The sequence below is a fragment of the Scyliorhinus torazame genome, chromosome 12, assembly GCF_047496885.1.
Source record: "Scyliorhinus torazame isolate Kashiwa2021f chromosome 12, sScyTor2.1, whole genome shotgun sequence".
Lineage (NCBI taxonomy): Eukaryota > Metazoa > Chordata > Chondrichthyes > Carcharhiniformes > Scyliorhinidae > Scyliorhinus > Scyliorhinus torazame.
In genome coordinates this window covers 72,494,967-72,521,115 of record NC_092718.1, presented here as the reverse complement: position 1 = coordinate 72,521,115, position 26,149 = coordinate 72,494,967, and the positions used below count along the sequence as shown (strand labels likewise).

At 50.5% G+C, this 26,149-nt stretch overlaps 2 protein-coding genes across 4 annotated transcripts in view; both read left to right on the top strand.

Annotated features, from left to right (window-relative positions):
• proser3 (proline and serine rich 3) overlaps positions 1-6,157 on the top strand; it is a 38,830-nt gene extending 32,673 nt beyond the window's left edge. Inside the window, exon 11 of the mRNA XM_072468855.1 lies at positions 2,642-6,157. Within this exon, the coding sequence (XP_072324956.1) occupies positions 2,642-2,705 (64 nt within the window). The 3' untranslated portion in view covers positions 2,706-6,157. The remainder of the gene's footprint in view (positions 1-2,641) is intronic.
• Positions 6,158-10,355: 4,198 nt separating this feature from the next.
• Positions 10,356-26,149, top strand: part of LOC140386477 (rho GTPase-activating protein 32-like) — a 310,038-nt gene continuing 294,244 nt past the window's right edge. The window contains exons 1-2 of one of the 3 annotated variants that reach the window (XM_072468852.1): positions 10,356-10,574; positions 25,652-25,747. In XM_072468852.1, coding sequence (XP_072324953.1) covers positions 25,673-25,747 — 75 coding nt within the window. In that variant the 5' untranslated portion in view covers positions 10,356-10,574; positions 25,652-25,672. Of the gene's footprint in view, positions 10,575-25,146; positions 25,357-25,651; positions 25,748-26,149 lie in introns of those variants that run through there. The other 2 variants (XM_072468850.1, XM_072468854.1) reach the window with 2 other exon arrangements.

Here is a 26,149-nt window from a genome sequence, read left to right as displayed (position 1 = left end):
CCTTTGTAAGCTTCAGGCACTAGTTCATATGCACCTAAGATGGATTTTTTTACCTCCTCCGTTAGTGATGCGAACTCTTCACTAGACCTACCTATCAGCTTTGTTTGAATCAGTAATCCCCACATGTCCTGTGGCCATTTCATTTGTTTAACCACCTTCTCAAATTAAATGAAAAAGGCTTCTACCTCCTGCTCATCAAACCTTGGCAATACTTGGACATATTTAAATAGATCCACACCAAGCCTTCGACTATGACGCTCTTTCTCACTATCCTCATCACTATCATCCAACTGTACGTTTCCCTTTACGTCTGCCAATTTTAACTGACTGTCATGTTTCATGGCCATTTTCTGAAGATCAAACTCTCCCTCTTTATCTTGTTCCCTGATCTGTATCTCCTTTTCTCTTTCTTTTTGTTCTGCTGGGGCTGTTCTTTTCTCCTTTCTTTCTCTTTTTCCTCTCTCTCTCTTTCTTTATCCTCTCTCTTTCTTTTTCGTCTCATTCAAGCTGCTTTAATTCTTACTCATATTCCATTAGTTTAATTTATAACTGAATTTTTGCCATTTCCAATGAGTCAAACTGTATCTTAGGCAACTTTAAATGCTTAGCCACCGCCATAATTGCCTCATCTTTTCGCATTTTGTCAGGTAATGTTAACTGCAATGTTTTTGCAAAATCTAACAGTCTTGCTTTTCGTCTCTGTCCATAAGGTACTGCGTGTGACCGTCTCCACCCCCAAAAACTTCAGAGCCTCTGAAAGAGCCATTGTCCACAACACACACCCCACTTAAACTAGAATACCACACCTGAAAAGCAACCACAATATGCTCACCCCTCACTGTCTTTAAGTTCACTAAGCCAATCCAATAGCTAGACTTTTATCCCGGACGAGCCCGCAATTTGTTATGGGCCAGGGTTTAGAGAACCCCAAAGTGTATCATGGAATTCACCTGACCTACAACTTTTAATAGATTGTGGTATGGGGAACACACGGCCCACTCTACAGGTGTGGTACAGCAGAAATTGAAAAGTATTGTTTAAAGCAAAACTATGTTTATTCTATGAACTCAAGTTAACCTTTTTAAAACACACAGTGACAATCGTAGCAACCATTAATTCAAATACAACCCCCAAAGAATACAACACGAAGTAATCCTTAATAACTTTCCAAACAACACCCAGAAGACAAAAGAAACACCTTTTAACAGAAGCACATTAGGTTTACATTCACTACTGTTGCTCGTTTTAGCCTTAGTTTATTTGCTCTAATTCTGTCACCTTTGCTCATGAGTCGCCAGGTATCTTTCTGATACCGCCACGTGGTTCAAGTCCAAGTAATGATTAATAATGCAACACACCGCTTAGTAAGAGTTAAATCAACGCTCATTTATTATATACAGCAATTACTACTTATACAATAATTCTACTTCTAAACTACTACCTACCACTAACAGGCCAATACTTAACTTTGGAAATGGCCCACCAGGTCAGGGAAACGAATGGCCTTTCGAATGGGTTCTGAGCCTGCGGGATTCAAAAGCTGGTACAGGTCGATAGTCAGGAGTGTCTATCTGGTAGCGATCGTTGGAGTAAAACGTACGGTCTTCTTGTAGCAAGGGTCTCGAAGGGTGTGGACCTTGTACCTGGTTCCAAGTGATTGGACTTGGTCCCAATCACTTGGTTCGATAATCTCCAGTACTGGAGCGATTCCTTGATCGAGGGGTGGTCATTTACCTTTCTTTGTGTCAGCTCCTGCTGGCACCAAAAAGTCTGGGTCGGCTTTGAGTTGCTAATTTGTAGCAATTGTTCCCGGGGATGGCTGATTAAAATGCAGATGGCTGGGGTGTTGTGATGTTGATGGCTGCAGGTATCGGTTTGGTCTGGCTTCTCCAGAGGCGAATACACTGTTTTACCTGCAGCTGTCTGTTTGAGTCCTGTTGGCTGATTTTCCCATCAGCCTCTTCCGTTCGCCATTTTAAATCGGGGTTTGGCCATTCTAATCGTGAGTCAGCCATTTTACATGGCTACACTACTGAGAACATTTATAATTCTGAATTCACCAAATGATCAAGAGATAGTCTTTTCATGGCAGAGAGATCAACAGTACACCTGCTCTGTCTGGTTTCAGCTCCAACACTGAAAACTAAACGAAAACACACCCTGCAGCAAACAGCCTAAAACGAAAGTAAAACGCTGACAGACAGCCCAGCTCCACCCACACTCTGACGTCACTGATAAACACCCATTTCTTAAAGGTACATTTCTTAAACACCCATTTCTTAAAGGTACTCTCACATGACATTAGGGATCGCCGCGCTGTCTAAGGGTCAGTACTGAGGGATCGCCACGCTGTCAGAGAGTCCGTACTGAGGGAGAGGTGAGCTGTCGGAGGGTCCGTACTGAGGGATCACCGCGCTGTCTTAAGGATCAGTATGATCCCTGAATCCAAATTACTGAAAAGAGATGATGGGCATCATTATCTCATTGCTGTTGGTGGGATCATGCTGTGCGGCATATATCTGCTGCGTCTCCTACCTTACAACAGTGATCTCACTTTAACAATGTCTTTTACTGGCTGAGGAGCTTGAGACACTCTTAATGTCTGCTGGTAACCTAAGCTTTATTGCTGCTTTTGTTACAGGGAAGCTGACACGAGATTGATGATGCTGAAGGACCACAATGGAGGCTCTCAGACTGACCAGTAACTCGGGTGTTACCTCAGTCTCAAAGGACACACCTGGCAATTTGAGGTCTCTAGATGTCAAGATCCAGCTGAAAACCAAGTGGGGTTTATGTGTACGTGTGCCTGACTGTTTGAAGTTAAATAGTTTTGAACGTTCTTTTAAGAGATCATTCTATTACAGAGATAATTTCAAGTCGTGAGTGAGTGACTGAGTCTCATCTAACTGTTTCCCCCCACATGGCTTTGGGACGGGGATCTGTGTCTGTGATTCCCCCACACGGTGATGGAACGTGGGTCTGTGTCTGTGATACCCCACACGGTGATGGGACGTGGGTCTGATTCTGTGATTCCCCCACACGGTGATGGGACGTGGGTCTGATTCTGTGATTCCCCCACACGGTGATGGGACGTAGGTCTGTGTCTGTGATTCCCCCACACGGTGATGGGACGTGGGTCTGTGATTCCCCCACATGGTGATGGGACGTGGGTCTGTGTCTGTGATTCCCCCACACGGTGATGGGACATGGGTCTGTGTCTGTGATTCCCCCACACGGTGATGGGACGTGGGTCTGTGTCTGTGATTCCTCCACACGGTGATGGGACGTGGGTCTGTGTCTGTGATTCCCCCACACGGTGATGGGACGTGGGTCTGTGTCCGTGATTCCTCCACACGGTGAAGGGACGTGGGTCTGTGTCTGTGATTCCCCCACACGGTGATGGGACGTTGGTCTGTGTACGTGATTCCGCCACACGGTGAAGGGACGTGGGTCTGTGTCTGTGATGCCCCCACACGGTGATGGGACGTGGGTCTGTGATTCCCCCCACATGGTGATGGGATGTGGGTCTGTGATTCCCCCACACGGTGATGGGACGTGGGTCTGTCATTCCCCCACACGGTGATGGGACGTGGGTCTGTGATTCCCCACTCGGTGATGAGACGTGGGTCTGTGAATCCCCCACACGGCGACGGGACGTGGGTCTGTGATTCCCCACTCGGTGATGAGACCTGGGTCTGTGTCTGTGATTCCCCCACACGGTGATGGGATGTGGGACTGTGTCTGTGATTCCGCCGCACGGTAATGGGACGTGGGTCTGTGATTACCCCCACACGGTGATGGGACGTGGGTCTGTGTCTGATTCCCCCACACGGTGATGGGACGTGGGTCTGTGTCTGTGATTCCCCCACACGGTGATGGGCCTTGGGTCTGTGTCTGTGATTCCCCCACACGGTGATGGGACGTGGGTCTGTGTCTGTGATTCCCCCATACGGTGATGGGATGTGGGACTGTGTCTGTGATTCCCCCACACGGTGATGGGACGTGGGTCTGTGATTCCCCCACACGGTGACGGGACGTGGGTCTGTGTCTGTGATTCCCACACACGGTGATGGGCGTGGGTCTGTGATTCCCCCACACAGTGATGGGACGTGGGTCTGTCTGTGATTCCCTCACATTGTGATGGGATGTGGGACTGTGTCTGTGATTCCCCCACACGGTGATGGGACGTGGGTCTGTGATTCCCCCACACGGTGACGGGACGTGGATCTGTGTCTGTGATTCCCACACACGGTGATGGGCGTGGGTCTGTGATTCCCCCACACGGTGATGGGACGTGGGTCTGTGTCTGTGATTCCCTCACATTGTGATGGGATGTGGGACTGTGTCTGTGATTCCGCCGCACGCTGATGGGACGTGTGTCAATAATTTCCCCCACACGGTGATGGGACGCAGGTCTGTGTCTGGTTCCCCACAGGGATTTGGTAACATGTTACCAATTTCAAGTGACCCTGCCCTATGGAACCAGGTCTAATCCCATGTCGGAATGATGAGAAACCTTGTATTGCAGATTTGGCCAGCTTTCCATAACCTGGCTGACTCTTGTTGGAGTGTGCAGTGGACTGAGGGGCGTGTAAGGTCTACAGGGGCTTCCTGGACTGCGTCCTCGGAGATAGACCCATTATGTTACTGACGCTCCTTCCCACCACACCATTACCTGCATGCTATACTCTCCTCCAGTATCCCATTCACCATCTATCCTTTACAACTGACTGTGTTTGAATTGTGAAGCCCTACAGTGCAGAACAAGGACATTCTGCCCATCAAGTCTGCATGAGCCCTCTGAAAGAGCTCTCCCCGGGCCCCGTCCCCTGACCTATCCCCAAAACCCCGTCTAACCGGCACATTGCACAAAAAAGGGGCTGGTTTAGCACACGGCTAAATCGCTGGCTTTGAAAGCAGACCAAGGCAGGCCAGCAGCATGCCTCAATTCCCGTACCAGCCTCCCCGAACAGGCGCCTGAATGTGGCGACTAGGGGCTTTTCACAGTAACTTCATTTGAAGCCTGCTTGTGACAATAAGCGATTTTCATTTCATTTTCATCTTTGGACACTGAGGTGGATCATGGCCAATCCACCTAACTTGCACACCTTTGGACTGTGGGAGGAAACTCATGCAGACGCAGGAACGACGTGCAAACTTCACACAGTCACCCAAGGCTGGAATGGAACCCGATCTTTGGCGCTGTGAGGCAGCTGTGCTAACCACTGTGCTAATGTGGAGTGATGCAGCGACAACAATCTCTCCCTCAATGCCAGCAAAACTAAAGAGCTGGTCATTGACTACAGGAAGCAAAGTACTGTACAAGCTCCTGTCAGCATCAACGGGGCCGAGGTGGAGATGGTTTGCAGTTTCAAATTCCCGGGGGTGCACATCTCCAAAAATCTGTCCTGGTCCACCCACGTCGACGCTACCACCAAGAAAGCACAACAGCGCCTAAACTTCCTCAGGAAACTAAGGAAATTCGGCATGTCCACATTAACTCTTACCAACTTTTACAGATGCACCATAGAAAGCATCCTATCGGGCTGCATCACAGCCTGGTTTGGCAACTGCTCGGCCCAGGACCGCAAGAAACTTCAGAGAGTTGTGAGCACCGCCTAGTCCATCACACGAACATGCCTCCCATCCATTGACTCCATCTACACCTCCCCCTGCCTGGGGAAGGCGGGCAGCATAATCAAAGACCCCTCCTACCCGGCTTACTCACTCTTCCAACTTCTTCCATCGGGCAGGAGATAAAAAAGTCTGAGAACACGTACGAACAGACTCAAAAACAGCTTCTTCCTCACTGTCACCAGACTCCTAAATGACCCTCTTATGGACTGACCTCATTAACACAACACCCTGTATGCTTCATCCGATGCTGGTGATTATGTAGTTACATTGTATACCTTGTGTTTCCCTATTATGTATTTTCTTTTCTTCCCTTTTCTTCCCATGTACTTAATGATCTGTTGAGCTGCTCGCAGAAAAATACTTTTCAGTGTACCTCGGTACATGTGACAATAAACAAATCCAGTCCAATCCAATCCAACCCTGCCGCCCCAGTTTTATGATGTTTTTTACTGTTTTGATTATGGTCTTGAATTGACTGAAATAAGAGTTTACTTGTAAAATAAATTTTGAATTAATATTGTCAACTGTGTCATTATTCAACCAATCTCTAATTGGACATCACAAGGTTAGACACCGAGTAAAACTCCCTCTACACTGCCCCTATCGAACACTCCCAGGACAGGTACAGCACGGGGTTAGATGCAGAGTAATGCACCCTCTACACCGTCCCCATCAAACACTCCCGGGACAGATACAGCACGGGGTTAGATACAGAGTAAAGCTTCTTCTACACTGTCCCCATCAAACACTCCCAGGACAGGTACAGCACGGGGTTAGATGCAGAGTAATGCACCCTCTACACCGTCCCCATCAAACACTCCCGGGACAGATACAGCACGGGGTTAGATACAGAGTAAAGCTCCCTCTACACTCCCCATCAAACAGTCCCAGCATAGGTACAGCACGGGGTTAGATACTGTGGTAAACCACTGTATTGTATTGTATTGTTACATGTCTGGGCTTGTCCCTGCTGCCTCTGAACCACTGTAGTATGTAATATGTGTATTGTGGTAAACTGCCACTGTATGATATGTGATGTGGTAAACCACTGCCCGATGGCTCCGCCTCTCCTCAGGCTCGGTATAAAGGTGGCTGGTCTCCGCTGCTGCCCCAGTTCGGGATCAGAGGCCAGGAGGCTTTCTGTTTCATTTATTAAAGCCTCAGTTTCGTTCACTACTCGTCTCGTGTCCGCTGATGGCATATCAATTTAATAAACTAAAGATGAATTCATCACTCAAGCCTGATCGCCTGGGGCTGGACCCACAGGTAGCCGACGCCACTGCAACATTCGAGCACTGGCTAAGCTGCTTCGAAGCGTACCTCGGATCCTCCACCGAAGACTTCACCGACCTCCAAAAGCAGCAGAACCTCAATGCACGGGTGAGCCCGCAAGTTTTCCTTCTCATCAGGGACGCCCCATCGTATACGGAGGTGATAATGCTGCTGAAGTGACAATATGTAAAGTCTGTAAACTAGGTGTATGCGAGGTACTAGGCAGGAACTGTGCTTGCCAGGCGGTATCAGCTCTCCAACACACGGAGCTGTTGATCAGGGACACCTATGTCACAGGCATGAAATCGATCGATTGCTAGAAGGGGGTACACTCGGCCTCCCAGAGACAGTGCAGCTCTCAAACTCGCTGGAGGTGGCCTTCCAGAACATGGGCGCCGCCATCCTCCGACTCGAGTGCGACGCAAGCCTGTGCCGCGCAGCAGCCCACCAACGCCGGAAGCCTGAAGTGCTACTTTTGCGGCCACAGTAAGCAGCCTACACAACGCTGCCCTGCACGGAATGCGACTTGCAACGGGTGTGGGAGGAAGGGCCACTTTGCGAAAGCCTGGCAGGCCCGATCTCCCCCTAAAACTCCTAGGCACAGCAGCGCTGCCTGCCGGGGCCGCCCCAGCTGCCGCACCACCCGCTATATGTGACCCATGGGCGCTGCCATCTTTGATCTCGCCCGCCACGCGTGACCCATGGGGCCGCCATCTTTGGCGCCATCTCTGATGCCACCCACCATGAGCGACCCATGGGGGCCGCTAACTTCAGACCACTCCGCAGCCTCCCGGGAGCCCTGCCATGACCTCTACTGCTAAACTCCTGAACCTCACCTACAATAAGGAAAAATGCGCTTTCCGTACAACCCGCCGAGCCATCCTTGGCTACATTGTGGAAAACGGAGTACTAGGGCCCGACCCTGACCGCATGCGACCCCTCCTGGAATTTCCCCTCCCCCATTACCCCAAGGTTCTGAAGAGATGCCTGGGGCTCTTCTCTTACTGTGCCCAGTGGGTCCCCAATTATGCGGACAAGGCCCTTCCACTTATTAAATCCACCACTTTTCCCCTGCCGGCTGAGGCCCGCTTGGCCTTCAGCCGCATCAAGGCAGATATTGCCAAAGCCGCGATGCATGCTGTGGACGAGTCCATTCCGTTCCAGGTGGAGAGCAATGCGTCAGACTTTGCCCTGGCTGCAACCCTCAACCAAGCGGGCAGGCCCTTGGATTTCTCCTCCCGGACTCTCCATGCCTCCAAAATTCGACTCTCCTCCATCGAAAAGGAAGCCCAAGCCATTGTAGAAGCTGTGCGACATTGGAGGCATTACCTGGCCGGCAGGCGATTCACTCTCCTCACTGACCAACGGCCGGTTGCCTTCATGTTTAACAATACACAGCGGGGCAAAATCAAGAACGACAAGATTCTGAGGTGGAGGATCGAGCTCTCCACCTACAACTACGATATCTTGTACCGACTGGGGAAGCTCAATGAGCCCCCAGATGCCTTATCCCATGGTACATGTGCCAACGCACAAGTAGACCGACTTCGGGCCCTCCACAATGACCTCTGTCACCCGGGGGGTCACCCGTTTTTTTCATTTTGTCAAGGCTCGCAACCTGCCTTTCTCCATCGAGGAGGTCAGGACCATGATCAGGGGCTACCAGGTCTGCGCAGAGTGCAAACCGCACTTCTATCGGCCAGACAGAGCGCACCTGATAAAGGCCTCTCGCCCCTTTGAGCGCCTCAGCATCGACTTCAAAGGGCCCCTCCCCTCCACTGACCGTAAAGTGTTACTTCCTCAACATTGTTGACGAATACTCAAGATTCCCCTTTGCCATCCCATGCTCTGACATGACCTCTGCCACCTTCATCAATCCCTGCACAGTCTCTTCACCTTGTTCGGGTTCCCCACCTACATCCATAGCGATCGGGGTTCCTCCTTCATGAACGACGATTTGCGTCAGTTCCTGCTTAGCGAGGGCATCGCCTCCAGCAGGACGACCAGCTACAACCCCTGGGGCAACGGACCGGCGCAGAGGGAGAGCGCAACGGTCTGGAAGGCCGTCCTCCTGGCCTTACGGTCTAGAAGTCTCCCAGACTCCCGCTGGCAGGAGGTCCTCCCTGATGCGCTCCACTCCATCCAGTCGCTCCTGTGCACTGCCACCAACTAGACCCCTCACAAACGTATGTTTGCCTTCCCCAGGAAGCCCACCTCCGGGGTCTCGCTCCCGTCCTGGCTGACAGTCCCAGGGCCCGTCCTCCTCCAGATGCATGCGAGGAGTCATAAATCCAATCCCCCTCGTCGAGAAGGTCCTGCTTCTCCATGCCAATCCACAATATGCCTACGTAGCACATCATGTGACGGGCGACAGAACATAATCTCCCTCTGGGATTTGGCACCTGCAGGTTCCCCAGCGACCATCACCACCACCCCCGATCCTACACCGTCTCCCTCTACCACTACCCAGCTACTCCAAGATCTGGCACCCGCAGGTCCACCAGCGACCATCACCACCACCCCCCGCCCACACACCGCCCCCCCCCCTCCCCCCCCTCCACCGACTTAACTATTGGGTGAAGAAGGGGACAACACCCTCCCGGACGCACAGGCCTCGACACTGGTGCCCACACCACAGCCGGGACTGAGGCAATCACGGCGGAAGGTGAAGGCCCCCCGACAGACTTGATCTTTAAGTCCACTTCACCCCCACTGGACTCTTTTGTTTGACAGGGGGTGAATGTGGTAAACCACTATTTTATTGTACTGTTGTATTGTTAAAGGACTGGGCTTGTCCTTGCTGGCTCCGAACCACTGTAGTATATAATGTGTACTGTGGTAAACTGCCACTATTATATGTAATGTGGTAAACCACTGCCTGATGGCTCCACCTCCCCTCAGGCTCGGTATAAAGGTGGCTGGTCTCCGCCGCTGCCCCAGTTCGGGATCAGAGGCCAGGAGGCTTTCTGTTTAGTTTATTGCCTCAGTTACGTTCACTACTCGTCTCGTGTTCATTGATGGCACATCAGATACAGAGGAATGCACCCTCTAGCCTGCCCTCATCAAACACTCTGAGTGCAATGTGTGAGAGACTGGGCCTGGTTGAATTGTTTGAACAACTTATAATGTGTTAGGTTTTGAATTGGAGCCTTGGATGTCTGTTCTGCTCGATGAAGACCAGGTTTTAGTAGTCTAAAACCAGTTTTAGACCTGGTTTCTGTCCGCCCACACTAATACACGGTTTGAATCCCGCTGTACATTTCCTGCAGTACCAGTTCCTGCGTCAGAGCAGACCGCTGTGCACTTGAGTTCAGGTATAATGCCCCTTGGTGGCTGTCGCCCACAACAGCAGCCCCCCCCCCCCCCCCCCCCCCACCCCAACACATTCCTGTGAGGCAATGCTCCTTGTAGATTACTGGGCAAACAGTAATACTGAGGGAGGAAGGAGGGTTAACTTCTAATTGTTCTGCTTTTTTTGTAAACTGGGTTACTGTGGGTTCCTCAAACCACACTTCCTAGCAGCGCCTGCACCAATTGCAGCTCTCAGCCTCAAGAGGAAGAAGACAGCCAACGTCACTACACCAGACCAATTGGTGCTCGGGGCAGAAAGCGAAAGAGCTGTGGGCCAGCTTCACAGTGAGCCCGATCCGTTATGGACACCTAAGGTGAGTGAATCGAGCCTGCTCTCTCCTGGTGTGTGTGTGTGTGTGTGTTTGAGGAGCGGAAGGTGACACAAGTTTGCAATTCTGACAGTCAGTGACTATAAACTTATATTTGTCCACAAAGTTCCCAATTAAACTGCACCTGTGGGAGGGGTCTGGAATATCCCTGACTTACACAACTTTCCCTGTGATTTTCCCCACCATCCCTTCCACTGACTGCAGGAGGCTATCTGACCTGGGCAACTCTCTGTCAATGACAGCATTTTCCCAGCACATTTCATCACCTCTGAACATTGCAAAGCACCTCACAGCCAATGAGGTACCTTGCAGAGTTGTCGTAATACGGCAGCATAGTGTTGTAATGTTGGAAACACAGCACCCATTTTAGCACGGACTCCCACAAACAGTAGTGCGACAACCACTCAGACTGTGTGTGTGTGTGGCCTCCACCCCTCTTGCTCTCCTTCTAAATAGTGGCCGTGCGATCTTCATATCCCTCTGTCAGTGTAGTACTATCTCAGTACTGACCCCTGAGAGTGCAGTACTTCCTCAGTACTGACCCTCTGACAGTGCTGCACTCCCTCAGTACTGACCCTCTGACAGTGCTGCACTCTCTCAGTACTGACCCTCTGACAATACAGTACGTCCCTGGAACCAACCTGACAGTGCAGCACTCCCTCAGTACTCACCCTCTGACCGTGCAGTACTCCCTCAGTACTGATCCTCTGACAGTGCAGTACTGACCCTCTGATAATGCAGCACTCCCTCAGTACTGATCCTCTTTGACAGTGCTGCACTCCTTTAGGTTAAAGGTGGACTTTCAGCAGAGGCAGTGGAGAAACCCTGGCAGATTTCTTGACCGGCCAGCCGAGCAGAGCCAGCTTTGACTGCTTAGTTTCAAGGGTGAATTTGAACGTGGGATTATCGTAGAATTTTGCAGTGCAGAAGGAGGCCATTCGGCCCATCGAGTCTGCACCGGCTCTTGAAAAGAGCACCCTACCCAAGGTCAACACCTCCACCCTATCCCCACAACACAGCAACCCCACCCAACACTAAGGGCAATTTTGGACACTAAGGGCAATTTATCACGGCCAATCCACCTAACCTGCACATCTTTGGACTGTGGGAGGAAACCGGAGCACCCGGAGGAAACCCACGCACACACGGGGAGGATGTGCAGACTCCGCACAGACAGTGACCCAAGCCGGAATCGAACCTGGGACCCTGGAGCTGTGAAGCAATTGTGGATGGAGCATGTTGATATGTGCAAGACAATTCTTACATGCAGCCGCGTTCCTCATCCCTGGAACTATAGGACCCTACGGTGCAGAAGGAGGCCATTGGCCCCTTCAAGTCTGCGCAGACCCTCTGAAAGAGCACCCTACCGAGGTCAACTCCCCCAGCCTGTCCCCATAACCCCACCTAATGACTTCTTTACTCCGCACAGTCAACCAAGGCCAGAATTGAACCGAGGTCCTGTTGCTAACTTTGCCTGAGTTCAATTGCTCTGTTTTATCACCTTTGCTCTTGAGTCGCCAGGTATCTTTATGATACCGCCACGTGGTTCAAGTCTGAGTAATGATCAATAATCCAATACACCGATTAGTAAGATTTAAATCAAAGCACATTTATTATACACAGTAATCGCTACTCATGCACAAATTCTACATCTAAGCTACTTCTACAACTAACAGGCCTATACTTAACTTGGAACTGGCCCACCAGGTCAGGGAAACAAATGGCCTTTCGTTCGGGTTCTGAGCCTGCGGGATTCGAAGTTGGTACAGATTGGTAGCTAGGAGCGCCTATCTCGTAGTGAGCGTTGAATTAAGACTTACGGGTTCGATCTTCACTGCTCCGGTCACGGTCAATGTCGGTTCGTTGTTGCTGGGTGACCCGGGCAGGAAGAATAGCTGAAGGGGAGCTGCTGAAGAGTGAAGAGCTGGAGAAGAGAGCGATTTTAACTTGGGGCTCAATTCTTATGGTTCCCAGGGGCTTCCTGCCTTTCGGGGCGGACCCTGTACCTGGTCCCAAGTGATTGGACTTTGTCCCAATCGCTTGGTTCGATTTTCTCCAATGCTGGAGCGGTTCCCTGATCGATGGGCGGTCTTGAGGTGCTCGTTCACCTCCTTTTGTGTAGGCTCCTGCTGGCGCCGAAGAGTCTGGTTTTGCTTTGTGTGTCTAAATGTTGCTTATTGTTCCCGGGGATTGCTCATTGGTATGCAAATGGCTGGTGCTTTGTTATGCTGATGGTTGCTGGTATCGATCTTGTCTGGCCTTTCCAGAGGTAAATACACAACCAACCTGCAGCTGCTCGTTTTTGTCTTGTTGACTGACTTTCCCATCAGCCTTTGCCGTTCGCCATTTTGAATCGGGAGTTGGCCATTTTAAGTGGCTACAGTCCTTGGCACGGTGAGGCAGCAGTGCCGACCACTGTGCTACTCTGTCGATGTGAATCTTGTGAATCTTTTTTTTAAATATTTTTTTATTCTCCTTTTTTCATATTTTCTCCCAAATTTACACCCAACAATAAACAATAATCAGTAACGAATATAATGTCAATCCCCATATCAATAACAACAATCCCATCCATCCACCAAACCCCCAAACATTAGCCCGCATGTTAACATAAACAAATGACAAAGAGGAATCAGGAATCACCCAGAGTCACCATTTCTTTTTTTTCTTTATATAAATTTAGTGTATCCAATTAAATTTTTCCAATTAAGGGGCAATTGCGTGGCCAATCTGCCTACCGTGTACATTTTTGGGTTGTGGGGGCAAAACCCATGCAATCATGGGGAGAATGTGCAAACTCCACACAGACAGTGACCCAGAGCCGGGATCGAACCTGGGACTACGGCGCCGTGAGGCTGCAGGGCTAACCCACTGCGCCACCGTGCTGCCTACCCAGAGTCACCATTAAAATATACAGTCCCCTTCTCCCAACCCTCCAAGCCCCCAACTCCCCTAATGTTCGATGTGATCCAATTCTCAAAAGTGCATAATGAATAATGCCCTTGAATTGTAGAACCCCTCCATCCTTCCCCTCAGTTCAAATTTGACCTTTTCAAGCGTAAAGAATTCCAGCAGATCCCCACGCCAGGGCACAGGGTGGAGAGGTTGATCTCCACCCTAACAGGATCCACCTTCGGGCGATCAATGAGGCGAAGGCTACAACATCTGCAGCCGTGCCCGTTTCCAATCCCGGCTGGTCCGACACCCTGAAAATTGCCTCCCGAGGTCCCGGGTCCAGTTTCACGTGCACCACTTTAGAGATGACCCTAAACGCCTCCTTCCAGTAATTCTCCAACTTTGGGACAGGACCAAAGCATATGAACGTGGTTTGCGCCCCCCGCAACGTTCACACACGTCTTCTACCCCCCAAAGAGCCTGCTCATCCTCGTCCTTGTAATGTGGGCTCTGTACACTACCTTCAGCTGTATGAGCCCCAACCTCACACACGAGGTAGAGGCGTTCACCCTCCGCAGCACCTCACACCAGACCCCTCCTCCATACCCTCTCCCAGCTCTTCCTCCAACTTTGCCTTGATCTCTTCTCGCGGCGCCTTCTCCTCCCCCAAAATAGCCCCATAAACCACCGATACTACACCCTTCTCCAGTCCCCCTGTCGTCAGCATCACCTCCAGCAATGTTGAAGCCGACTCTACTGGGAAGCTCTGTATCTTCTTACTGGCAAAATCTCGAACCTGCATGTATCTAAATATTCCCCCTGCTCCAGCCCGTACTTTGCTCCCAGCCCCTTCAATCCCGCAAAACGACCCCCAAGAAACAAATCTTTTGGTGCCCTAATTCCTTTCTCCTCCCATCTCCGAAAATTTCCGTCCCACTTCCGTGGCTCAAATGTATGGTTCCCCCGAATCGGCATTTCCATTGACCCTGCCCCCCAGCCCGAAGTGCTGTCGAAACTGCCTCCAAATTCTGAACGAAACTATTACTACTGGACTCCCTGAGTATCTCCACGGAGCCGTCGGCAGTGGCGCTGTCACTAGCGCCTTCAATCCTGACCCCCGTGGGGCAGCACGGTAGCATTGTGGATAGCACAATTGCTTCACAGCTCCAGGGTCCCAAGTTCGATTCCGGCTTGGGTCACTGTCTGTGCAGAGTCTGCACATCCTCCCCGTGTGTGTGGGTTTCCTCCGGGTGCTCCGGTTTCCTCCCACAGTCCAAAGATGTGCAGGTTAGGTGGATTGGCCATGATAAATTGCCCTTAGTGTCCAAAATTGCCCTTAGTGTTGGGTGGGGTTACTGGGTTATGGGGATCGGGTGGAGGTGTTGACCTTGGGTAGGGTGCTCTTTCCAAGAGCCGGTGCAGTCTCGATGGGCCGAATGGCCTCCTTCTGCACTGTAAATTCTATGTTTCTATGTTACACAAATTCTCCTCCATTCTGACCCATTGGGAGTCAACCCCTCTGACCCAGCTCCGTACCTTCTCCACATTCGCCGCCCAGTGATAATACATCAGGTTCGGAAGACCCAAACCCCTTGCCTGCCTTCCTTTCTGTAGTAGCACCTTTTTAATTCTGGATTCTTGTGAATCTTTTCAGCGTTCTCTCTCTCCAATGCCTTCACATTCTTCCCAAAGGGTGGAGACCAGAACTGGATGCAATACTCTAGTTGGGCATAACCAGTGTTTTATGCAATTTTTTGTATAACCTCCTTGCTCTTATACCCTACATCTTTATTTATAAAACAGAGCATACTGCATTTTTAAAAAGTTGCTCTTGGAATGTGGGCATTGCTGGCTGGGCCAGAATTGTTGCCCATCCCTAATAGCCCTTGAATTGAGTGGCTTGCTCATTTATTTCAGTGGGGGGCAGCTAAGAGTCAACCAGTAGGGCAGCACAGTGGCGCGGTGGTTAGCACTGCTGCCTCACGGCGCCCAGGTTCGATGACGGCTCTGGGACACTGTCCGTGTGGAGTTTTGCACATTCTCCCCGTGTTTGCGTGGGTTTCACCCGACAACCCACAGATGTGCAGAGTAGGTGGATTGGCCACACTAAATTGCCTCTAAATTGGAAAAAATGAATTAGGTACTCTAAATTTTGTTTTAAAAAGAGTCAACCAGATTGCTGGAGTCTGGAGTCACATGTAGGCCAGACTGGGTTAGGATGGCAGATTTCCTTCCCTAAAGGACATTAGTGAACCTGACGTTTTTTTTGACAACAATCGGCAATGGTTTCATTGTTATCATTAGATTTTTAATTCCAGATTTAAAAAAAATTCAAATATCACCATCTGTCATGGTGGGATTCGATCCCGGGTCCCCAGAGTATTATCACGCACTAACAGATTCAAAAACAGCTTCTTCCCTGCTGTTACCAGACTCCTAAACGGCCCTCTATGAACTGATCTGATGTCTTCACACATCTTCTCTACTGAGTGGTACTACGCTCCTGTATGCTTCACCCGATGCCTGTGTCTATGTATTTACATTGTGTATTTAATGTTTGCCCTATTATGATTTTCTTTTCATGTATGGAATGATCTGTCTGAACTGTGTGCAGAACAATACTTTTCACTGTACCACGGTACACATGACAATAAACATATCCAATACCATGGGTCTCAGGATTACTAGTCAAGTGACAATACCACTATGCCATTGCCTCCCATTCTGACAACCTGTCCTGCCATCTTCAATAATCTATGCAGCTATATACCACCAAGCCCCAGGTCACCCTGTTCCTGCCCCTACACTTTAGAATTGGACCCATTCATTTTATATCATCTCCCCATGTTCCTCCCAAAATAAATCACCTCATACTTCTCCCCGTTAGGTTTCATCAGCCCAGTGTATGTCCACCTCACCATCCAGCCTACGTCCTACTGATGTTCTGTACCGTTCTCAAGGTTTACAATGCGTGGGGGGTGGAGAGATGGGGGATAAGGTCTCACTCTGTGGCCGTGCTATTAAAAGGAGCATTGCTTCCTGCTGCTGAACCTGAGGTTTCCTGTGAGCCGCTGGGCTCGGAGCGCGACGCTCTCCAAATCATTAAAGACCAGTAGTGAATGCCAAGTGAGCAGAACGGCGGCCTAGAGTTGTGTGAAGACTCCAGCAGTACCCGCAAGTCCTGCCGGGAGCCAGCGACACCAGCAGAGAGAGCATTCTCCAAAGCCCTTCCTCTTTCCCTCTCCGCGTCACACAGCCTCACTCACAGCCAATCGAGGACTTTTTTTTTATTGATGTGAGGTCACTGCTGCAATGTAAGAAACGCAGCAGCCCATTCCAGCACAGCAAGATCCCACAGACAGCAGTACGAAAATGACACCAGAACATTTGTCTTTTTTCAGTGATGTTGGTCGAGGGATAAATATTCGGTCCTGGAACACCTGGTGAGAATCCACCCCCCTCACCCCACCCGCCAAACGGGTGGCCGATACAAACAGTGGCCGTGGGATATTTTACACCCACCAGAGAGGGCTGACGGGGCGAAGGTTTAATGTGCCAACCGAAAGATGCTCTGAACTCTGAAGGTGCAGCACTCCCTGTGTACAGACCCTCTGACACTGCAGCATTCCCTCAGTACAGACCCTCTTGACACTGCAGCACTCCCTCAGTACTGACCGTTCAACAATGCAGCACTCCCTCAATACTGACCGTTCAACAATGCAGCACTCCCTAGTACTGACCCTCAGACAGTGCAGCGCTCCCTCAGCACTGACCCTCTGACACTGCAGCATTCCCTCAGTACTGCCCCTCTGACAATGCAGCATTCCCTCAGCACTGACCCTCCAACAGTGCGGCTCTCCTTCAGTACTGACCCTCTGACACTGCAGCATTCCCTCAGTACAGACCCTCTGACACTGCAGCACTCACTCAGTACTGACCCTTCAACAATGCAGCACTCCCTCAGTACTGACCGTTCAACAATGCAGCACTCCCTCAGTACTGACCCTTCAACAATGCAGCACTCCCTCACTACTGACCCTCTGACAGTTCAGCACTCCCTCAATACTGACCCTCTGACAGTGCAGCACTCCCTCAGTACTGACCCTTGAACAGTGCAGCACTCCCTCAGTACTGACCCTCTGACAGTGCAGCACACCCCAGTACTGTTACTCCGACAGTGCAACACTCCCTCAGTACTAACCCTCTGACAGTGCAGCGCTCCCTCAGTACTGACCCTCTGACAGTGCAGCACTCCCTCAATACTGACCCTCTGACAGTGCAGCACTCCCTCAGTACTGACCCTTGAACAGTGCAGCACTCCCTCAGTACTGACCCTCTGACAGTGCAGCACACCCCAGTACTGTTACTCCGACAGTGCAACACTCCCTCAGTACTAACCCTCTGACAGTGCAGCGCTCCCTCAGTACTGACCCTCTGACAGTGCAGCACTCCCTCAGTACTGACCCTTCAACAGTGCAGCACCCCCTCAGCACTGACCCTCCAACAGTGCAGCACTCCTTCAGTACTGACCCTCTGACAGTGCAACACTCACTCAGTACTGAACCTCTGACTGTGCAGCACTCTCCCAGTACTGACCCTCTGACAGTGCAGCACTCCCTCAGTACTGACCCTTCAACAGTGCAGCACCCCCTCAGCACTGACCCTCCAACAGTGCAGCACTCCTTCAGTACTGACCCTCTGACAGTGCAACACTCCCTCAGTACTGAACCTCTGACTGTGCAGCACTCTCTCAGTACTGACCCACCGACAGTGCAGCACCCCCTCAGTGCTGACCCTCTGACAGTGCAGCACTCCCTCAGTACTGACCCTCTGACGGTGCAGCACTCCCCCAATACTGAACCTATGGTATTCCCTCAGTATTAAGATTGGTAGTGTCAGCCTGGATGGTGTGTGTTCAAACTGTCGACATTTTGATTTCGTCCAGCGTTTGGACAGACTGGGACACATTGAAACTGGACTGGAACACGACGTTGGGGTTCAGAGCACAAGTAACTGCATCAAACTGGTTTGATCTACCCTGAACTGTTCCAACCCTGATCCTCCTTCACTCCAAAGCATTGTGCCATCGAAGTGTAATCTCTGCACCTTTTGAACCTCAGCCTCCTGGTCTAAAGGCCCTGAACACACAACTGAGCTTCTCACGCCCATTTCATTGTGGACAATTGGTGGGTGTTCTCTGCAATTTAAACTGTTCGTAGAAGGGTGGCACGGTGATGCGGTGGTTAGCACTGGTGCTTCACGGCGCCTAGGACCTGGTTTCAATCCCGGCCCCGGGTCACTGTCTGTGTGGGGTTTGCACATTCTGCCCTGTCTGCGTGAGACTTGATGCACAATCAATTGCACAGAGACGAGAGTTGAATACAACTGAGGCTTTATTACTCTAAGATGTGTGGCCTCCTACAGCAGCTGGCGAAATGATGGCTGTATAGGGAGCACACATATTTATAGTCCGCCTACTGGACGGAGCCAGCAGGCAGGGACTACCACCGTACCTGTAGTACAGGGTCTTACCTCACATCTTCTAATATGTACAACAGTGGTGATTACCACAAGACTCAACCCCATAACCCTAAGATGTGCAGGGTAAGTGGATTGGCCATGCTAAATTGCCCCTTAATTGATAAAAAAGAATTGGGTACTCTAAATTTATGAAAAAAAATTAATGTTCATAGAATCATAGAATCCCTAAAGTGCAGAAGAAGGCCATTCGGCCCATCGAGTCAGCACCGACCTGCTGAAAGAGCATCCTCCCTAGGTCCACTCCCACACCCTATTCCCGTAACCCCACCTACCCTGCACATCTTTGGACAGTGGGAGGAAACCAGAGTACGCGGAGGAAACCTACGTAGACACGGGAAGAACATGAAAAACGTACAAACTCCACATAAGCAGCTGAACCCGGGTCCCTGCGCCATGAGGCAATAGTGCTCACCACTACATTACTGTACCACCCCCATTGAGAGATGTTCTCTTTTAGACGTCTAAAATTCTAAGTGGGCTTGACAGGCTCGATGTCTTTTTAAAATAAATTTAGAGTACCCAATTCTTCTTTTCCAATGAAGGGGCAATTTAACGTGGCCAATCCTCCTACCCTGCACATCTTTGGGTTATGGGGTTGAGTCTCACGCAGACACGGGCAGAATGTGCAAACTCCACACAGACAGTGACCCCGGACTGGGATCGAACCTGGGTCCTCGCCGTCGTGAGGCAGCAATGCTAATCACTGCGTCACCATACCGCCCTTGGCTCAATGTTGAGAGGCTGGAGGGTGTAGAACTGGCAGGGGGATGGGGGAGGTCTTAGTCCCAGGGTGAGGTGTCGGCCATTTTGGACCGAGGTGAGGAGAATTGACTTGGCTCGGAGGGTGGTGAACCTTTGTAATTTTCCAAACAAGAGAGTCGAGGACGCTTTGTCCTTGAGGACATTCCAGAATAGTGGGGAGAATCGAGGATTCTTTTATTTTTGGCGCTGAGGGAGAGAGAGTGAAAGTGAGGCTGAGGTAGACAATCAGTCAGGATCATACAGAATGGGGCAGCAGGCCCGAGGGGCTGAATGGCCTCCTCTTCCCGTTTCTGACGTGCTGGAGCCCAATAGTTTGTTCTATCCAGTTCAAATTTGCTTCTTATTATCCCCCCACCCCTTCATTCCCCTGCGCCTGCCCCCCCCCCCCCCCCCCCCCCCCCCCCACGCCATATCCCGGCCCTGTCTGTTGTGGTGCTGGGGCTGCAGTGTTTGCTGAGAGTCCAGGCTGAGATTTGGAGCCAGAATAATTTTACTTTCTCAGGGAACCGTGCCAGGTCGTGTGCCAAAGGTTTCCGAGTCTCCTCTTTATTGTTCCTGTTTCTGCCTCCGGTTTCACAATGACACTTTGTCAATGAGCACCGGCCCCGCCCTCAGCTCTAGTCCTGCGGTGCACTGAGTCTTGACCAGCTCCCTGTACAGTGAGGACAGCCGGACAGACGTGACGGTGGACCGTCCACCCCAGCGACACGGTGGTCGGCACTGCTGCCTCACAGCGCCAGGGACCCGGGTTCGATTCTGGCCTTGAGTGACTGTCTGTGTGGAGTTTGCACGTTCTCCCCGTGTCTGCACAGATTTCCTCCCACAGTCCAAAGATGTGCAGGTTAGGTGGATTAGCCGTGCTAAATTGCTCTTAGTGTTAGGTGGGTTGCAGAGGAATGGGCCTAGGAGGGAGCTCTTTCAAAGGGTCGGTGCCGAGTCAATGGGCCGAATGGCCTCCTTCTGCACTACAGGGTTTCTATGATTTTAAGTGTTGATGTTCAAGGAGACTTGGGTACATTTGTGCAAGGAAGACGGAACATAAGCATGCAGGCACAGCAAGCAATTAGGAAGACAAATGCCGTGTTGTTCTTTACTGCCAGGGTGTTGAGGCACACCAATTGAGAGGTCATGCTCCAGTTGTACAGGGTTTCGGTGAGGCCACACCTGGAATACTGCGAGCAGTTTTAGTCTCCACCTCTCAAGAAAGATAAGCAAGTGCTGGAAAATGGGACGAGGATAGGGGTTTGACGGCCAGCCCAGACGCGATGGGCTGAAGGTCCTCTTTCTGTCTTGTAAAACTCTATGACATACACAGGCGGAAGGTGAGGGGCCCGATCACTTAGGGGTGAGGAGAAATTTCTTCACTCAAAGGGTTGTGAATCGTTTGGACTCTCGACCCCAGAGGGTTCTGGGTGCTCATTCGTTGGATACATTTAAGGCTGTGGGAGACAGATTTCTGCCCTCTCAGCGAATTAAGGGATACGGGGAGTGGGCAAGAAAATGGGGGCTAAAGTCCAAGACAAGACTTGATCGTATTGAATGGGGAGCAGGCTGGATGGGTCGATTGGACTGCTGCTGTTCCTTGTGAACTTCTCTCGACACAAAGGCGAACACCCAGAGCAGAAACAGAGCATTTCAGTCACCGGCCAATCACCCACTCTATCAACTGATCTAATCTCCCGACAGAAGCTTCGACATAGAAGTGCCAGACAATAAAATGGTTGAATCTCACAAAGCCTAAGTGTTCACTTCCTGGTCAGTTCACTTCCTTGGGCAGTTCAGACCGACTCGCTGCTAACTAATGTTAACTCATCACAGCTCAGTCACAGATCCTGAGCTTGAAATCCTGCGAGGGTAAACTATTGGTCAGGAATGCTTGTGGTTCAGTGCGATTCGTACTTTGTGCGGTCATTGCTCCCTTACACAGCACTCAAACACAAACAATACATCACACAAAACCTGCAAAACTGTTCATTCAGACAATCCAACACCTCATCAATACCTCTTGAATTCCTGGCGTTTTGATTGTGTGCAGTGGGAGTGAACGGGAAGGGGTTTGGGTCCAATGGGATTGCGTAACAGTGTTACAACACCTTTTGCAAGTGTACGGTCAATTCCAGCCCCACAGACCCCGGAGTCCCAACAGAAATGAATTAACCAATAATTTGTATGTTTTCCTGAGATCTTCGACCCTCGACTGCTCCAATGACCTACAGGGACAAGATTTGTAAAACTGTTTATTTATAGTAAGAGGAGAGATAAAGAGGAGCGATGGAAATAATAGAACAATGGTCTCCACTCTGACTACTCCCCAAACCTCATCCCACCTTCCAACCAGTATCGCACAAGACAGACACATGGCGGAGGGGCAGGAAATGTTCAAAATAACAGGGATTAAAAGGACTGAAATGGATATCTGCTGCTGAGGTGGTAGTCTTTGTAGTCGGTGACCTTTTCGAATTTGCCTTGAACTAGACCTCACGGGCTGCAGGAATTCCGCTGGAGAGTCACTTGTAGAGGCCTCCACCAGATTGACTCTCAGTCTCACTGAGATAGTATTAAAATTCTCTACCTGAGAGTTTAAAGCAAGTTCACCGTCGACTCTGCCTTTCAGCTGCTTGTCAGGTCCTCGTGCAGGATTTCTGGCTGTGTATATCTAGAGAGAGAGGGTGAAATGGGCCTGGACTTCGGGACCCTTTTTGGATTATCAGGAGAGTTATCAGCCTGGGCTTTTCTCAGCCTTTCTCACAGAGGTTCAAACTTGCACAGGCCAGGCTGGATGGAGAATACTTGCAGCATTTAAATCAGAAGTTAAACCTTCACAGGACTGATAGGTCCAGACCTGTTCACTCCCACTGAGATATCAGAGAGAGGAGAAGTTCCAGCCATTCTGGGAGAGATACATTTTTTAAAAAAAAAATTGAAAAAAAAATTATTTAGGGTACCCAAACATTTTTTTCTCCAATTAAAGAATAATTGAGCGTGGCCAATTCACCTAACCTGCACATTTTTGGGTTGTGGGAGTGAAACCCACGCAGACACAGGGAGAATGTGCAAATTGCACACGGTCAGTGACCCAGGGCTGGGTTTCGAACCCAGGTCCTCAGCGCCGTAGGCAGCAATGCTAACCACTGCCCCACTGTGCTGCCCTCTGGGAGAGATATTTAACAGGCTGCTGCTGAGCTACTTCTCAGAACAAAACTGAAAGCAAAAATGGAACCTGCCTTCTGCTCCAGAATCTTCTGAAAGGCTCTACCAATCCCATTAGAAAACAGAAAATGTCCCAGAATTGCAGAAGGGATTGGCTGCTAGCCACATCCATCAAAATTGCATCACGAGCTATGCCACAGAGCACACTTCATCAAGGGGTGTGCCTGGGTCAGTTAAAATAGCAGCTTGCAGCGTGGAAGTTTCAGTTCAAAGTGAAAATGCTGTAGTTTTAAAAACAGCCAGCAGGGAATCATTAAAATGAAACCTGGATCTGACAAGGATTTAAAAGAGGTTCCTTACAGTAGTCGGAGTGAATGGGAAAGGGTTTGGGTCTATTTGGATTGTGCACAGTGAGTGAATAGGAAGGGGTTTAGTCCATTGAGATTGTGAACAGTGGGAATGTACAGGAAGGGATTTGGGTCCATTGGGATTGTGAACAGTGGGAGTGAACGGGAAGGAGGTTGGGACTAATGGGATTGTGTTCAGTGGGAGCGAATAGGAAGGGGCTTGGATCCATTGGGATTGTGTACAATGGGAGTGCAGGGGAAGGTGTTTGAGTCCATTGGGATTGTGAACAATGGGAGGGAACGGGAAGGGGTTTGGGTCCACTGGAATTGTGTATAGCGGGAGTGAATGGGAAGGGGTTTGGGTCCATTGGGATTGTGAACAATGGGAGGGAAGGGGTTTGGGTCTATTGGGATTGTGTAGAGTGGGAATGAACGGGTAGGGGTTTGGGTCCATTTGGATTATATGGAGTGGGAATGAACGGGAAGGGTTTTGGGTCAATTGGGATTGTGTATTGATTTATTGTGCAGCTGATGTGTCCGATTTTTATGTGTTTTTGAGGCTCGGAACAATTTATCTGACAAACTGAAAAGCAGAATACAGCGGGATAGAGGATGTGGAGATTTTCGTTTGGTTTCTTTAAGGTTTGGGGTCATGGATTATGGAAGTTGTCTGATTTGCATATTGGGGTTTCAGCAACATGTTAGTCTCATCGCGATTGGTCCTCAGGGATTTTCACAGTGCAATTCCCATCCAAAACACTGTTTCACTACACAGACTACAACTCCGGAAATATCAATCATCACCTCCGCACAAATCCTGGCAGAGACAGAGGGTCAACACTAACGGGGTGCTGCATGGTCAGAGGGTCAGCACTGAGGGAGTGCTGCACTGTCAGAGAGTCAGTACTGAGGGAGTGCTGCACTGTCAGAGGGTCAGCACTGAGGGAGTGGTGCACTGTCGAAGGGTCAGCACTGAGGGAGTGCTCTACTGTCGGAGGGTCAGTACTGAGGGAGCACTTCACTGTCAGAGGGTCAATATAGAGTGGGTGCTGCACTATCACAGGTTCCATACTGAGGGAGTACCGCACTGTTAGAGGGTCAGTAGTGAGGGAGTGCTGCACTGTTAGAGGCTCTTTACTGAGGGAGTGCTGCACTGTCAGAGGGACAGTACTGAGGGAGCACTGCACTGTCAGAGGGTCAGTACTGAGTGAGCACTGGACATGCACGGTCAGAGTATCAGTACTGAGAGCGTGCTGCACTGTCAGAGGGTCAGTACCGAGGGAGCGCTGCACAGTCAGAGGGTCAGTACTGAGGGAGTGCTGCACTGTCAGAGGGTCAGTACTGAGGGAGTGCTGCACAGTCAGAGGGTCAGTACTGAGGGAGCTCTGCACAGTCAGAGGGTCAGTACTGAGGGAGCGCTGCACTGTCAGAGGGTCAGTACTGGGGGAGCGCTGCACTGTCAGAGGGTCGGTACTGAGGGAGCGCTGCACTGTCAGAGGGTCAGTACTGGGGGAGCGCTGCACTGTCAGAGGGTCGGTATTGAGGAAGCGCTGCACTGTCAGAGGGTCAGTATTGAGGGAGCGTTGCATTGTCATGGTCGATACTGTTTAGCGCAAAGTGTGTGGTTTTTCGCTGATTGTTTCGAGTTGAACGGGGAAGCTGAGTCCTGCTGATAAAGAGGAACAAGGGAGAGTGGTCTCGCGCAATATCCTAAAATAGTTGCAAAAGTTCAGGAAATATCGGGTTAAAAACAGAAAGTGCTGGAAAAACCCAGGCGCACACTTGAAACATTAACTCTGTCTCTCTCCATGGACACGACAGATCCGCTGAGCATTTCCAGCACCTTCCCATTTTTATGTTAACAATCATGAGCTTCCTCGTCCCCAGGAGGAACCCATCACCTCCCTCCCCCCCAGCCACCGCTCCCCTTCCACATATCTCAAAGCCTCTGGCAGCGAATGAAGTACTTTATTAGAAGTGAGATCACTGTTGTAGTGTGGGAAACGCAACAGCCACTCCTGCTCCCAGCAAGATCCCACAGACAGCAACGTGATAATGACCCAGATCATCAGGTTTTTGACTGATTTTGATTGCGGGATAAATATGGGTCGCGGGACGCCATGGAGAACTCCCCCCACTCACCCCCGCCTACTCTTCTTCCGAATAGTAGCCTTTGGATCTTTTGCACCCACCCAAGAGGGCAGACAGGGGCCTTGGTTTAATGTCTCACCTGAAAGACGGGGCCTCAGTCGGAGGGAGTCGAGTGGGATGGAGGGTCACAAGGGTGGGGAGGAATCGGCGAGGAGGGGGAATGGGGAGTGGGGGCCGTTCAGTCCTCTCCGCATCACAGTTTTCCCTCTCTTCCAGTTGCTGCCGGAACGACAGATAATGATGGACAAAACATCCCTGTGGAGGCGATCTCTCATGGACATCTTCACCAAGGATGAGGGCGCACTGACTGTGGTAAGTTCTTTCGGGAGTGTTTGATGGGGACAGTGTAGAGGGAGCTTTACTCTGTATCTAACCCTGTGCTGTACCTGTCCTGGGAGTGTTTGATGGGGACAGTGCAGAGGGATCTTTACTCTGGATCTAACCCCGTGCTGTACCTGTCTTGGGAGTGTTTGATGGGGACAGTGTAGAGGGAGTTTTACTCTGTATCTAACACCGTGCTGTCTCTGTTCTTGGAGTGTTTGATGGAGACAGTGTAGAGGGAGCTTTACTCTGTATCTAACCCCGTGCTGTACCTGTCCTGGAAGTGTTTGATGGGGACAGTGTAGAGGGAGCTTTACTCTGTATCTAACCCCGTGCTGTCCCTGTTCTGGGAGAGTTTGATGGGGACAGTGCAGAGGGATCTTTACTCTGGAT